The following is a 14,402-nucleotide window of genomic DNA, read 5'->3' as shown; positions in this document are numbered from 1 at the left end:
CCTCTCTCCCCCCTCTCTCCCCCCCTCTCCTGCTCTCCCCCCTCCCTCTCTCCCCCTCTTTCCTTTTCGTTTGTTTGTTTGTTTTGGTTTTTTTGGTGGCTGGCCAGTACTGTGGATCTGGACCTTTGACCTTTGGTGTTATCAGCACCACACTCCACAGAGTGAGCTAACCTGCCCTGCCCCTTTTCTTTTAAGTGTGAACAGTCAAGTGGGCATTTGGGCAATAAGGGAAGTCATGGAGAGACATATAAGTTCTTTGGGAAACTCTGAGAGAAATTTCAGAATTAACTCTTTTATAGTACAGGAAGCAAATTTAGAATTATATAGAATGGGGAGTCTTCTGTAATTTTATTTTTAGTGATTTTTTTCCCTAACAAAAATAGTCTGTGTTCATAGTCAAAAAAATTTTTAATGTGCACATGCAAAGAAGAAATTTTTTAAAAAACCAAGTACAGTTTTAACTGGGAGATCTCTACTATCAATTTTCTGTTGTATATCTGTATTAGTTTGCTATGGCTGTCATAAGAAAGTACTATAGGTTGTGTGGCTTGATCAATAGAAGTTTGTCTCATAATTCTGGAGACTAGAAGTCTAATGCTGATTCCCTCTGAGGGCTGTGTTTCAGGCCTCTCTTCTTAGCTTGTAGATGGCTGTCTTCTCCCTATGTCTTCACATTGTCTTCTGTCTGTGTCCAAGTTTCCCTCTTCTATTAGGGTTCTCCAGAGAAACAGAACCAATTGTGTGTGTGTGCATTTACGATAGTAAATTTATCTATCATCCTTTCCTCCAGTTCACTGATCTTCTGAGAACACTTTTAACGTCATCACTATATAAGGATGTCCCCTTAGTGATTTCCTGATGCCCACCATATAGTTCTGACTCTAAAGAGTAAACCCTGTCTTTGCCCCAAGTGTCTCCAGTCTTGTTCCTACTACCCTCAATAAAGCACTTAGATAATGGTGATTATGTTCTAGATCCTGATTTAAGCACATCACACATATTTATTCATTTAATCCTTCTAAGAACCCTGTGTGGTGAATGCAGTTATGATTCCCATTTTACAGATAAGGAAACTGAGGGGTCAAACAGCTAATAAGTGGTAAGAGGATTAAGTTAGTAATATGCGAAAAATAATATACCTGCCACTTTTATAAGCACTTCTTACATTTTATATGTTTTTAATATACATGTATTTCTGTTGCTACAAAGTTTTAACACTTCTAATTTTTAGTGACTGCAGAATATTCTTAAAGAGGCTTACCATAGTTTTTCTTTTATTGGTACATTTAACTTTCTCTCATAATGCTGTGATCAATGTCTATGCACATAGCATTTTTTTAATTGTAAAATTCCTTGTGTAATGTTGTATAGCAAACTATTTTAAGATCACATATACTTTTTGGTAAAGTGAGATTTTTTGGACTTTTATTCATAAGCCTCATTATTACATTGGAGTTTTCTGTATATAAAACTTCTTTGGCCTATGCCATTCCCCATCCTCTGTCCTAAGTATCCACATCATTCTTTTTGCCATTTAAATACATGCTGTCTTCACGTGCTAATTTATGTAAGAGGTATTAAGTTACTGCGCCAGGGACAGAGTATACAGCAGTGCTCAGGATAGATGAGGTTACTGTCTTCATATCGATGACATATTCTAGTGAAGAGAAAAGTAAGTTAACAGTACCTTTAGATACAGCACTGAAATATAGGAGATGCTTGGGAAGCTGTGGAATCTTAGGGGCTGTGCCCTTCACCCAACCTGGATAGTCAGGGAAAGCTTCAAGTTTCATAGAGTAACTGACATCTAAGCCAGGATCTGAAAGATGTATAGAAGTAACCCAGATGAAGGGGGCGTTGCACACAGGTTGGGGAAAGAGTCGGGTAAAATGATTAGTCATATGCAAAGTTTCAAAACACTCTTCAGCATTGGGGAACTGAAAGTAGTTCATTATGTCTGAAACTTTGGATGTGAAGGGTAGTTGTCAATGGTACAGATAAAGGTGGAGTAGTGTCTTAGAGGAACTTGAAAACTGTGTTAAAGAATTTGAATATCACCCTTAGGTCAGTGAGAAATATTGAAGAATTATAGTTTTGTGTTTCAGAAGATGACTGGTTGCGATGTGGAAAACAGTTTGGAAAGGAAAAATACTGGAGGAAAGAAGAGAAACTCTGTTATGTGACTTACGTATTAAATTAGATAAAAGATAGTGATCTGAATTATGTAGTGGCAATGAATATCAAAAGCCCTGGCAGATTTGAGAGATGTAGGAGGTAGAAACAACAGAAGTTAGAAACATGGTAGGAGCTCTGGTTTGGGCAGAAAAGAAGTACCCTTTAGCAAGACTGTTTGGAAGCATTTTTTATATAGAAAGATGAATTAATTTTAGATGTGTTAATGTTCGTATGTCCAGGTGATGGGGTGCCAAGGGGCTGTGGGCAGGAGCCACTTTGTGGTGGGCTGGAGAATTGACAGGTGAATGGGAGGTGAGGAAGTAGAGAAAGCAGCTGTAGACAACTCTTTCCACAGGGCTTTTTTTTTTTCCTCATCCTCTCCCTACCTTTTATTTAATGTGATGTAAAGAACAGAGATAAGTAAGAAGAGCACTCTACTAATTTTGTCTTTTCTCTTGAATTCTGTTGTAAGTTTTGTGAGGGTAGGACTACATACCTTAATAAAATAGTCTAATAGTAAATACTATACTTCCTGCATTTGAAAGTTCCTACCAAGTGTTCTTTTAGTGTTGAGGTTTGAGAATTTACAAAGTAAATGTTAAATGTATAGACTGATTTTTACTTGGTCTAAATCCACAAGTAGCATTTTCCTTTCTCACTTTGTTCCTAAAGAAAACAAAATAGCAAGTCTTACCAGCAGAGGGCACTAGCTTCCTTCTGGTCGAAGTTATAAATTGACTATCTGAAGTGTTTGGTAAAGTGGGATTTTTTTGTTATTTTGGGGGGGGGGGTTGGCGGCTGGCTGGTGCAGGTGTTCAGTAAAGTATTGCTCAGCAATTAAATTTTTTGTTCAGATGGAATGGAGGTAGATACCACACCAACAGTTGCTGGACAGTTTGAGGATGCAGATGTTGATCACTGAAAATGATTTATGCTGCGTTAAGGTGAGTAGTTTATTTTCTCCCTTGTCACTGAGCATGAAAGTCATGTGAAATGATTTATTTTATTTTCATAATTAAAGACAGCTGTATATAATTAGCAGCCTGGAAAAATGTTATATCCATTTCTAAAGTTATGGAAAATCATATTTTTTTCCATAAGAAATCAAAGTCTGTAAACAGTTCAGCTTAACATTTACTGTATACTTACCACATGCCAAACATGCACTAGGCATTGAGAGTACATAGAAGAATAAGACACAGACTCATCTTCAGTGAACTTATGAGAATGATATTAGTCATTTATACAGAAATGGAGACCTCTCAGGTTGGCTCAGGTGGGAGCAGTAGAATCTGAGATCATGCCATAGTCTTTCTTTAGTCACCTTTTCTCACTTGTAATGTTTGAAACCCTAATGTGTTCATCAGAAAACACAAAGCAGGGCTGGCCCGGTGGCACACTCGGTAGAGTGCGGCGCTTGGGAGCGCAGCGGCGCTCTCGCCGAGGGTTCGGATCCCATATAGAGACCGGTCTGCTCACTGGTTGAGCGCGGTGTGGGTGCAACACCAAGGGTTGCGATCCCGTTACCAGTCACAAAAAAAGACAAAAAGAAAAAAAAAAAAAAGAAAAGAAAACACAAACCAGAGATTTGCAATAACTCACTGCTTTTCAGCTTAAGGAGGAAGTACAAGTAATTCCAAGCTGAGTTTAAGCCTTTAATCATAATCTGGTATCAGTTTTCCTCTTGAAAATAACGGGAGACAAAGGTCCTAGGCACCTTATTGTTCAAGGCTGATTTACCAAACCATAACAAGTCTGTGTACAGTTGTCCAAAAGCTATCATTTTCTAGGTTGTTTCCTGCCTGTTTTTCATGGCAACATAGGCACTGTCTGCCAGTTTTCTCTCCTCTGACATTCTCATAAGCTTTGCCTGAAGTTTGGCCCTAAATTTTTATTTGCTACCTTGCTAGTCTGAGAAATGTATTGTCCTTTGCCAGCCTGTGTAGTTCAACTGTATGTTAGATAATAACTGAAGGTCATGCAGAACTAGGACTAATAGTCATAGTAGTCCTTCCTTTTATAAGCTGTACGATTTTCACATTGGTTTTTTTTGTTTGTTTGTTTGTTTTTGTTTTTTTTTTTTTAAAGATGACCGGTAAGGGGATCTTAACCCTTGACTTGGTGTTGTCAGCACCACACTCTCCCAAGTGAGCTAACCAGCCATCCCTATATAGGGATCCGAACTCGTGGCCTTGGTGTTGTCAGCGCCACACTCTCCCAAGTGAGCTGACCAGCCATCCCTATATAGGGATCCGAACCTGTGGCCTTGGTGTTATCAGCACCACACTCTCCCGAGTGAGCCACAAGCCAGCCCTGATTTTCACATTGTTGAATTTTTCTTCCTCTTTCCCCCCCTACAGAGGTCCTACCTGTGACCTTTTAGTATTATTTTCTTGAATACTGGCTGTCTCTGCATCTTTGAAATGCCACTGCTATTCAGGTCCTTTTATTGTATTAAAGCATATAGTAATAGCATGGCAAGATTTATATATTTTGACTTGACTCTTCTACCTCTGTTAATCATCCAATTAGGTTGTGAGATCCCTAGTTATTCCCTGCTGTGATAAATATTTCAAAATTCTCTCTGTTTTGTTCTTGTATAGATTTTAGTTCTAAACCTTTGGTAATCATTGGCTTTTTTTCCTGTTAAAAGTTTTAATTCCCATACCCTCTTTCATTTTATATGGGAAACCATCCTTTTAAAATTCCAGTTACCTTCCAAGTTATTGGCATTGTATAACATTGCCTCTTATACTAACCAAGAATTGTGATATTGTATCTCTACTTCTCAAATCCTGCCAGTGGAACTATCAGAAAATAACCTCTTAGAGTTCTGTGATTTATATCTTCATCCCTCACAGTTCTGCCATTGGTAGCCATATGGTCTAAAATCAGCAGTGTCTCCTGTTAAAATCATGTGTTCATATTGCTGGAGTTCTGTTAACTTTAATTTTAGCTCTCACAGTTCTAGATTCAATAACTGCACTATTCTACTTCATGGGAAATCTTTTGATAGCACCTTAAGTCTTCTTTCCTTGTTTCTCATCATGTTTTTTGTAGCATGTTGATTTTTTTTCAGTTCAGTGATACTTAAGTAACTGTTTTATTGAAACTGGAAAACAGGTTTTTGGATCTTCTGGCTTTCACATATTTCTTCTTGAAGAATAGACCGTACAGAGAACACCTACCACTTTATTAAAAAGGATCATGAGAAACTCATTTGGTGTGTCACTAATAGTTGTACAAATGGGATGTTTTTGCAATCCCTGGCAAGAATTCTTAGAATTCTTTGTAATGGTGAAATGTCCATAAAATAGCTACCAACTTTCTAATGAGCTGAAGGTTTGTTTTTTATTTTATGCTAGAGCTCAGTGGCAGAGAAGTATTTTATTCATAAAGTTTATACATGTTCTTCATTTGGATAATTGACCTGATTTCCAAACAATGCCTGTGAATTTTTAATCACTTACAATTGTATGTGCCTTTAATGAATGAAAAGGGAATAATTAGAGTGTTTATGCAACCATTAATCATTTCAAGATAATGGATAATGAGGTGAGTGAAGGGGAAGGCACATGAATAGTGGAATTATGACTACCATGGACTGGCTGTGTGCCTCTGGACAAGGCATATAACTTCTGTAATCATCAGTTTCCTCATCTGTAAAATGGGGATGATAATAACGACCTGGCAGGTTGTTGCAAAGACTGAGGTGTAATATATCTAAGCATCCAGTCTCCTGGCACTCTTGACTAGGCATTCAATAAATAATAGCCATTTTTATTATAAACATGTAAACCTTTTGTTTTTCAGATTTTGCTCATAACTGTAGGAGAGAACTTGGTTCCTCTTCCACTCTGGAGTGGGGTTGATGAAAGCCTTTTTCCTTCTCCAAAACTCACCTGAACCAGTTCTCTCTTGAGATAAAGTATACTGAGACAGCAAGTTGTCACCAGCAGAAGAAACTATGACTTTTATTAACAAAGGTGAATTAACTTAACCAAGAAGGTATTTGTAGTTTGTCATTTGCCCCCAAACCTTCTGTGTCTAGGTACCCTCTGAGTAGGCCTATAATTCCTGCCTTCACTGTATGCATCTTCTGTAAGCTAGCAGGCCTATGTGGTGGACTGAGTGGAAAGAGAGAGGCTGAAGCTAAGATACACCTCTTTGAGGCCCAAGGATATTGTTACCCCTAAAAAGAAAGACAAAGAGATCTCAGAGGAATCCTAGCCTCTGCTTATTCTCCACAGGGCAAGAGTCTTTTACTAATTTGGGGCCCACATTAATTCAGGCATCTCTAGGAAGCCTCTTCAGAAACAGCCCAGCCACATACTACCACTAACACAAGTACTTCTGACTAGTTTTTGCTCCTTTCACCATGTTTCACTGGTCTAGGCTGTTATAACCTCTTAGGTTATACCTTTTAATTTCCAGCCTCTTAGGTTAGATTCTGTAACAGAACAAATGAAACTGGGATGAAGTCCTCAGAGTACTTCAAATGATAATTGTTTTGTTTTTGTAATAGCATAACAAATAAATCTAGGTTTTTTTATATTACTGTGCTGTCATTCTTGACTAAAACCATTAATGAGAAATGTTTTTTAAAAAATTAATGCTGGCAAAAGAGAATTTTGTTGGTCTTATTTTTGTTACTTTTGTTGAGAACATGAAGATGAAATTAAGAAAATATATAGTTGAGCTTCTGGAAAGTATTTAGTGCAAGGATTTAACACATTTCAAGGCACTTCTGCTTCTGCTTGAATCAGGAGTAATTTCTTATGCTTATCAACTCAATTTTTACTTTTCATGGACACTTGGGTATTTATAAAGCTGATTTACGATTACAGATTTATACTTGGGCTTTGATATCATTATAGGGCATGAAAAAAAATGGTTAGACAAGCTATTCAGAATCACTTGTCTAATTAGTGACTAAACTCATATTTGACTCCACTCAGTCTAGTGTTCTTTTCAGTACTTTGTCTTGGTCTCCTGTCCCTCATCCTGCAAAGCAGACTGAAAACTAATTTTCCTTTTACTAACCAGACTCTAATAAATTCTGAAGCTATTACAATAGGCAAGTAAAAGAGCCACTTGGAAATGGAAACTAAAATTTACTGAGACCCTCTCTGTACCAGCCACTGTCCTGGGTTCTTTATACATATTATGCATTATAATATTCTTAACTACCTTATGAGGTATAGATACTTATATTAACCCACTTTATAGATGAAAAAACTGAATTATAGAGAGACGTAAAGTAACTCGCTTAAAGTCATATACATAGTGAGCTGTGATTTTTAAGCCTATGCTACAAAACACCATATAGCCTTACCATCTACCAGCTGCTGAAAGGAAGCAAATTGTTTTTTTTGCTGCGGTGTTTTCAATGTTAAAATTTCAATGGACAGCACCGAAAGTTCCCAAATTTCTCTGCTACTGATCTCAGTAGCACCCATAATTCTATCCTAGAAGTTTATCCATTCTTCAGTAAACAGGATATTTTCATGGGGTGACTTTAGAAATTCCATTTGAATATCTTTTGAAAGGAAAAAATTTATAATCTTTGCTTTCAGTGAAGCATAGAGTGCTGTGATAACAGAATGTTGAGGAGATTAGATTCTGTGCACTCTGTTTCCTGTTGGTGTTGCTGTGGTCAGCCTGGTATTGTTGCTAATCCAGTAGACAAAGAGGCAGGAGACCAAGCATCTAGTTCTGGCTTAACAGACAAGATGTTTAAACACTCTGGGCCTATTTCCTCATCTGTAAACGAGGGGATTAAACTAAATGACTTTCAAAGATTCAACTATAACATTCTGTAATAATAGACAGTTGTATTCATAGCTTTGAGAGAATAGGAGAAGGTGACAAAAAAAGATCAGGTTAGACTTTAAAAAAAAGAAGTTCATAGTGAAAAGCAAGTATTTAGTAAGGCAAGGATTTAACACATTTCAAGGGATTTCTGCTTCTTTTGCTTAAATCAGGAGTAATTTCTTATATTAACTCAATTTTTAGTTTTCACGGACACTTGGGTTTTATAAGGCTGATTTGCAATTACAGATTTATACTTGGACTCTGATACCAACATTTATTGATTCTATTTGAGCTTAACTTTAGTATTGCCAGAATTGTTTTGCTTGCATGTTCTTGAGGTAGAGAAACTTTAAAGGCATAGACATTCCCCCTCCCCCCTCAAAATGTGAGCCATCTAAAATATCCTTAAAGGCTAGGATTAGTTGTTGTGTTCTAGGTTCTGTCATTCAGAAAACATTATAATATTAAATACCCCATGGATTTCCTCCTCCCTCAGATTAGTTTGTCACATACGTACACTTTTCAAATAAGCTTGTTTAAATCCTTATAGGTTAGGTATTTTGAGATTCTGTTGGGATCTTCCTCAGTATTAATAAGGGCGAGAGATCATGCACAGATGATCATAATATATAATTCTTCCTTTTTAGAAGACATGTGATTACTTATTCAGAGATAATAGATATTTATTTATTTATTTATTTATTTATTTATTTATTTTTTAAAAGATGACCGGTAAGGGGATCTTAACCCTTGATTTGGTGTTGTCAGCACCACGCTCACCCATTGAGCCAACCGGCCATCCCTATAGGGGATCCGAACCCACGGCCCTGGTGTTATCAGCACCGCACTCTCCCGAGTGAGCCACGGGCCGGCCCAGAGATAATAGATATTTAGAATTTGATATATCTGCAGGATTTTAGAAATAGCTAATTCTCTATTAAGCTACTACTGTATAGCTAATTCTCATGTAAATTTTATTTTAAAAGTATTTCTAGAATGGATGAATCTAGATGGAACATGTTTTTACTAACATCTCACTCTGTTCAAATGTACATAAATAAAACCATTATCTAATTTGGGAGCTTCATGACTTCAGATGAGAAATGAAAAAAACTTTTGAGAAAGCAGCGAACCTGGTTAAAATTTTGTTCTTAATTTTAAAAAGATAAAAAATATGAGATAGATAGGGCTGGCCCGTGGCTCACTCGGTAGAGTGCGGTGCTAATAAAATATGAGATAGATAATGTGTGGATAAGAAGGGTAAATAATAACATATACAGTGTAACTAATACTTCTTAGGATCTTTTTTAGGATTATTTTGGAGATTATATGAATTACTAATACATGTAAAGCACTTAGAACAACAGTGCCTAGGAAATAGCTCAATTGATGTTAATTATAACCAATAATAGTAACTTTTTTCATAACGGAAAGAAGAAACTACAAATATAACATTAACCTACCACTTTGAATACATCAGAGAAGCTTGAAGTTTAAAAATCCACTAAGCAATTAAAGCAGACATGAAATCTATGCATTTTTCTCAGACCCTTCAGGCCTTCACTGCAAGTCTGTACTTTTGCTTTGCATTATAGGTACTTGAGGATCTAGTTTCTAGGCATACAACAGGTTAGAAAGGAAAAAGGGTGGTTGCATCAGGCATATCAGTAGCAGCAGTAGATAGCTGAGAATTAGGATGAAAAGCAAATTCATATTCCCCCAAAATAAGCCAGTTAAGCCTATATGGTATATAGTGTAAATATGAGGGTAGTGCAGCAATTTATGTGCCTAAAATTATGATCCTGTATTGGCCCAAATTCTGCTTGTAAATAAATCAAAATTTGGCTAGCCTAAGCAGAAAATATTTATTAAAAGGCTATCTGGTAGCTTGCAAAATGGACAGGAAAGCTGAAATAAACCATGCTCATAAAATAACATTAGAAACTAGGAGTGGTTTACATAAGATGTGATTCCCCTGCTGCTGTTAGACTGATTTCATAATTGTCCCCCTATCTTTGAGTCACCACACTCAAGATTCAAAGTTCTGGTTGGCACTGTGTGCCTTAGTTGTGAGAGGCAGGAGTACCTGGCCCTTTCAGCTTCCATAGTGGAAGGGCACTGCCCCACCCAGATTCTCACAGTGGTGAATTACCCCAAATAGGAAGGATGCTTAGATGTTGGCTTGCAAAAAATTTACAACTGTCTACTGCAACCCCAAATCCTTTGGGAAAAAAAGAGGGGGGGGGGATTATGTTCTGTTGCATGTGTGCAGGCATGGAATAAGCAGTTGTATTTAATCAGGTTGTGTCTAAGCCGTGTGAGTATGATGAGATAGAAAAGCAGGGGAGTTACGAATGTATGTAAGCATGTGTGTGATGATTGTCTTAAGGAGAAAGTAGAGGGGTGGGAGATGTGGAAAGGTGGTGGTATCAATGGACAGACATTCCCCATAGGATCAAAACATCACTGGAGATGGGGTTCTGCAGTGAAGGAGCTGGAAAAGGGGTTAGTGGTTGGAAAGTGGGCTGTTTGAGGTCTTAGAAGTTTCAGTTATTGGTAATGACAAGCTCAAGGTTATGATCAAAGTTGCAGCTAAGGTAGAGTAGAAGACAATTATCACAGGAAAGAGCCAGAGAACTCAGAGGCCAAGACATTGGAAGGATCATGTTTGTGGGTATTAATCAAGAAGAAATATCATTAGTAGTGTTGTAGAGCGTGAGACAGCAACAAAGATATTAAAGGAAGGAAGGGGAATTGAGGGGACTATACGGAATGAGTAGATAACTGCAACAAGTACCCAGGTAGCTGATGACGTGTTTTTAATGGAGGAAGCAGAGGAGAATGGATGGGAAGCAGCAATGAGGACAAGGAAGCGGATTCTACCTCCAGGCCCAATGGTCTGAGAAGTGTGGAAAAGAAAATAGCCACCACAGGGGAGGGCTGCAGGGGAAGTAGTGTCATCAGAAGTCACAAAATCAGGGTCTGGCAGGTGAAGTTCAGAGGGCTGGGCATTTTCACAAACTGATACTCATTTTTCTTAAACCACAGAGTCCTCATGCTAGAGGTGTGAATAAAAAGACATAGTTCTATAAGAAAAACAGCCATGAAACAATAATTGAAACTCAGCTTCATGTTTGGAAGACAAGGGACCATTTTAACCATTATTTTGTGTTGCCTGGTATAATTCAAACCTAGTATTGCAAGGTCTATTGACTTTTTTTTCAAGAGAAGCTGGAACTATGGATTTTTCCATGGAAAAGTCTTAAAATGTTGGCCTTTTATTTTTTGTAGATACTGTACAAGCCAAATAAGACATGTCAGAAACTGCATTTAGCCATTTAGTCACAATTTTGTGAACTCTGCTTTTTATTTTTATTTATTTATTTACTTTATTATTATTATTATTTTTTTTTTCTTTTAAAGATGACCGGTAAGGGGATCTTAACCCTTGACTTGGTGTTGTCAGCATCGTGCTCTCCCAAGAGAGCTAAGCGGCCATCCCTATAGGGATCTGAACCCGTGGCCCTGGTGTTATCAGCACCACACTCTCCCGAGTGAGCCACGGGCCAGCCGAACTCTTGCTTTTTAAAATACAAATTTCTATGGTATATTTGTAAGTTAAAGAGTTAAAGTCCATCATCATCAAACTGGCTGCCTTGTTGGGTAGACTTAGCAACAAGCTACACCTCTTCAGTCTGCAGGTGTAAAGTACAGTGATTATCTACAAGGTGATCACCCTGCAGCACTTAAGTTACCTGGTAACTTATCAGTTGCTTGTTAATTGATTATTACTTAGATCCTATCCCACCCCATATTTTTTTACTTTCAATTCTGATAATGGAATTTCCTTTGAACAGAAACACACTTAACCTTTTATGGCCTGAACTTTTAATAAAAATTTAGATGTGTCATACAATAAAAAAAAAGGCTTTGAATATAGGAAAACTTGAAGGTTCTTTAAACTGCAAAAAATACCAGTTAATTCCTAAACAAATTTTAATATTCATATAAAGCATCTATTGTTTCTTCAGAACCTTCAGTTTTCCTTTAATCATAATCATGACTGAGAAGAATTAATGGACTAAAGTAGAAGTCTAAAGACAGTATTTGGCTCTATGTGACCTAGGACAAGGCAGCAAACTCCTCTGGGCTTTGTTTCCTTATCTGTAAAATGGAGATTAAAAATGCATGCCTTACCTACTTCATAAGGTAGCTGTTAGGATCAAATGAGAATGTGAAAACCTTAAATCCTGCTTTGTATGGGTGCTTTGTTTTATATATCCTGTTATAGAATAACAATTTGTAAAACTAGTGAGAATGTTGTTAGAGAAAATATTTTAGATATTAGATTATATTTAAAATTTAGGAAACCCCTTGAGTATGAGTGGACATATAATGTACTTCCAAAAGCAACTCTCCTATTGAAAGATGACACTGCTGGTGTTATTGGGGGAGGTAGTGGCTGGAAAGTATCCTCTTTCCAGTTCTGTAAGCTTGACTGTATGTTGGTTAAGAATCCTGTTCACTCAGGCGACACTTGATACATAGTTTCTTTGGTCCAGCCATCACCTTCCCTTCGTTTCTCACCCTGTCCTCATTTGTTATTTTTCATCAACGTTAACAGTTATCACTTGAGATTTGTTTAATGCAATGACTCTTTTCTAGCATCATTTAATACATCACTCAGAAAAACAAGTCTTAACTGAGAAATACAGGATACCTCATTTTCACAGTAATGTTTTTTTTTTTTAAGTCCCAGTGATGAAAATTATAAAGGCAGCTTCCTCAAAGGATGTTAATACTGATGAATCCAGTGCAGCCAGTGATCTGAACATGAGGTGATGAAATCTTAATCACATCCAGCTTGACTGTCCTGTAACTTAGTCTGAGACTTTTGAAATAGTTATTCCTTTTTATTAATTGTATGTTTGTTATGCAGCCATGGAAGGAAAAAGTTGAACATCAAAATCATCAACAATATACCTGAAAGACAAAATACAGTAAAATAAGAATAAAACAATCTTTAAGGAAGTTTATAATCACTAAGTGGGTATAATTTAATGTTATATACAATTATAAACCTAGAGATTTGGGGAGCTATGCTTGAAGACTCAGCTACATCAATTCTACATGAAACGTTAGATATCTTTTAATCTAATATTCTCACATTTTTCTTCAAACATGAATCTTTAAAAACAGTATTATGAGAGTACTTCGAAAAGTTCATGGAAAAATAGAATTAAAAGATAATATGAATCCATGAACTTTTTGAAGTACCTTCACACTTGGTAAAACCAGTAGGATCTAAACAGTGAATTCAAAGGATAAACAAAATCCAAAGATTTATAGTTTTAATACGGGCTTTGTTATTGACTTGCTGAGTGGGAAGCCCTGGAGTCAGGTCTCCATTTGCTCCTCTTTAAAATGGCAACACTCTTAGGGCCAGCCTGTGAGAGTGCGGTGCTGATAACACCAAGGCCAAGGGTTCAGATCCCTATATAAGGATGGCTGGTTAGCTCACTTGGGAGAGCGTGATGCCGACAACACCAAGTCAAGGGTTAAGATCCCCTTACCGGTCACCTTTTAAAAAATTTTTTTGAAAAATAATAAATAAATAAAACGGCAACACTTGAGTTTTCCCTTGGAATGCTCAATTAAGAACAATATGTTAATTTACTTTCTCCCTTCTCTTATTTTGTTTCATTAATCTCAGCCATTCCTAGCTTTTAGAGCTGTATCAAGCAAAATATTTTAAACAGAAAATTTCATGCCAGAATTTTCAATTTTAAATATAATAAAAATATTTTTTAAATTCTGTATTAGTAATTATTCATTTTTGAGGTTATACCAGACAAATCTAGCATGTAGCCGTTGGTTAATTTTTCAATTTGAAATAGGGACAGAGGAGAGTGAGCCAAGGTTCAGACTACCATCCTTAAAGGGAAGTCTGCAATGGTTACTTTTTAAAATCTTAATCATAATGTATTTAGGCTTAAAGCTCTAGGTCAGTTTAAATTCAGATTAGAAATAAGTTTTTGTCACACGCAGATTTGAAATTATTTTACTCTTGTTTGGCAACAACAGAAAACCTTAAGGTTTAGCTAGCATTTAGATACCTTACCATATTTTTAAAAGATGAATCTTTACAATCAAAGACTTAAATGAAAAATGTATTAGAAACAATCCCTATGTTAACTGACCCACAAATTTTATTTATTTTTTTACAAAGTCAGAACTAGAAAATAAGACACTACATTTAAAATTTTTTCTAAAAATGGAATTCCAGTTTCATAGAAGCAATACAATTTGCCAATTTTCATTTTATGAAATGTATAAACTAGAGAATTAATTCTCTCTCTCTCTCTCTCTCTCTCTCTCTCTCTCTCTCTATATATATATATATATATATATAT

At 36.6% G+C, this 14,402-nt stretch overlaps 2 protein-coding genes across 2 annotated transcripts in view; one reads left to right on the top strand and one right to left on the bottom strand.

The window, feature by feature from the left end:
- Positions 1-6,732, top strand: part of CLNS1A (chloride channel, nucleotide-sensitive, 1A) — a 19,866-nt gene extending 13,134 nt beyond the window's left edge. Inside the window, exons 6-7 of the mRNA XM_008565924.1 lie at positions 3,030-3,119; positions 5,989-6,732. Of these exons, the coding sequence (XP_008564146.1) occupies positions 3,030-3,097 (68 nt within the window). The 3' untranslated portion in view covers positions 3,098-3,119; positions 5,989-6,732. The remainder of the gene's footprint in view (positions 1-3,029; positions 3,120-5,988) is intronic.
- Positions 6,733-12,710: 5,978 nt separating this feature from the next.
- The window catches only part of AQP11 (aquaporin 11), a 15,218-nt gene continuing 13,526 nt past the window's right edge, over positions 12,711-14,402 (bottom strand). Inside the window, exon 3 of the mRNA XM_008565912.1 lies at positions 12,711-12,972. Within this exon, the coding sequence (XP_008564134.1) occupies positions 12,893-12,972 (80 nt within the window). The 3' untranslated portion in view covers positions 12,711-12,892. The remainder of the gene's footprint in view (positions 12,973-14,402) is intronic.

Source organism: Galeopterus variegatus, unplaced genomic scaffold, assembly GCF_000696425.1.
Source record: "Galeopterus variegatus unplaced genomic scaffold, G_variegatus-3.0.2 Scaffold15, whole genome shotgun sequence".
Lineage (NCBI taxonomy): Eukaryota > Metazoa > Chordata > Mammalia > Dermoptera > Cynocephalidae > Galeopterus > Galeopterus variegatus.
The sequence above is the reverse complement of the archived record's forward strand: the minus strand, read 5'-3'. Positions and strand labels throughout refer to the sequence as shown.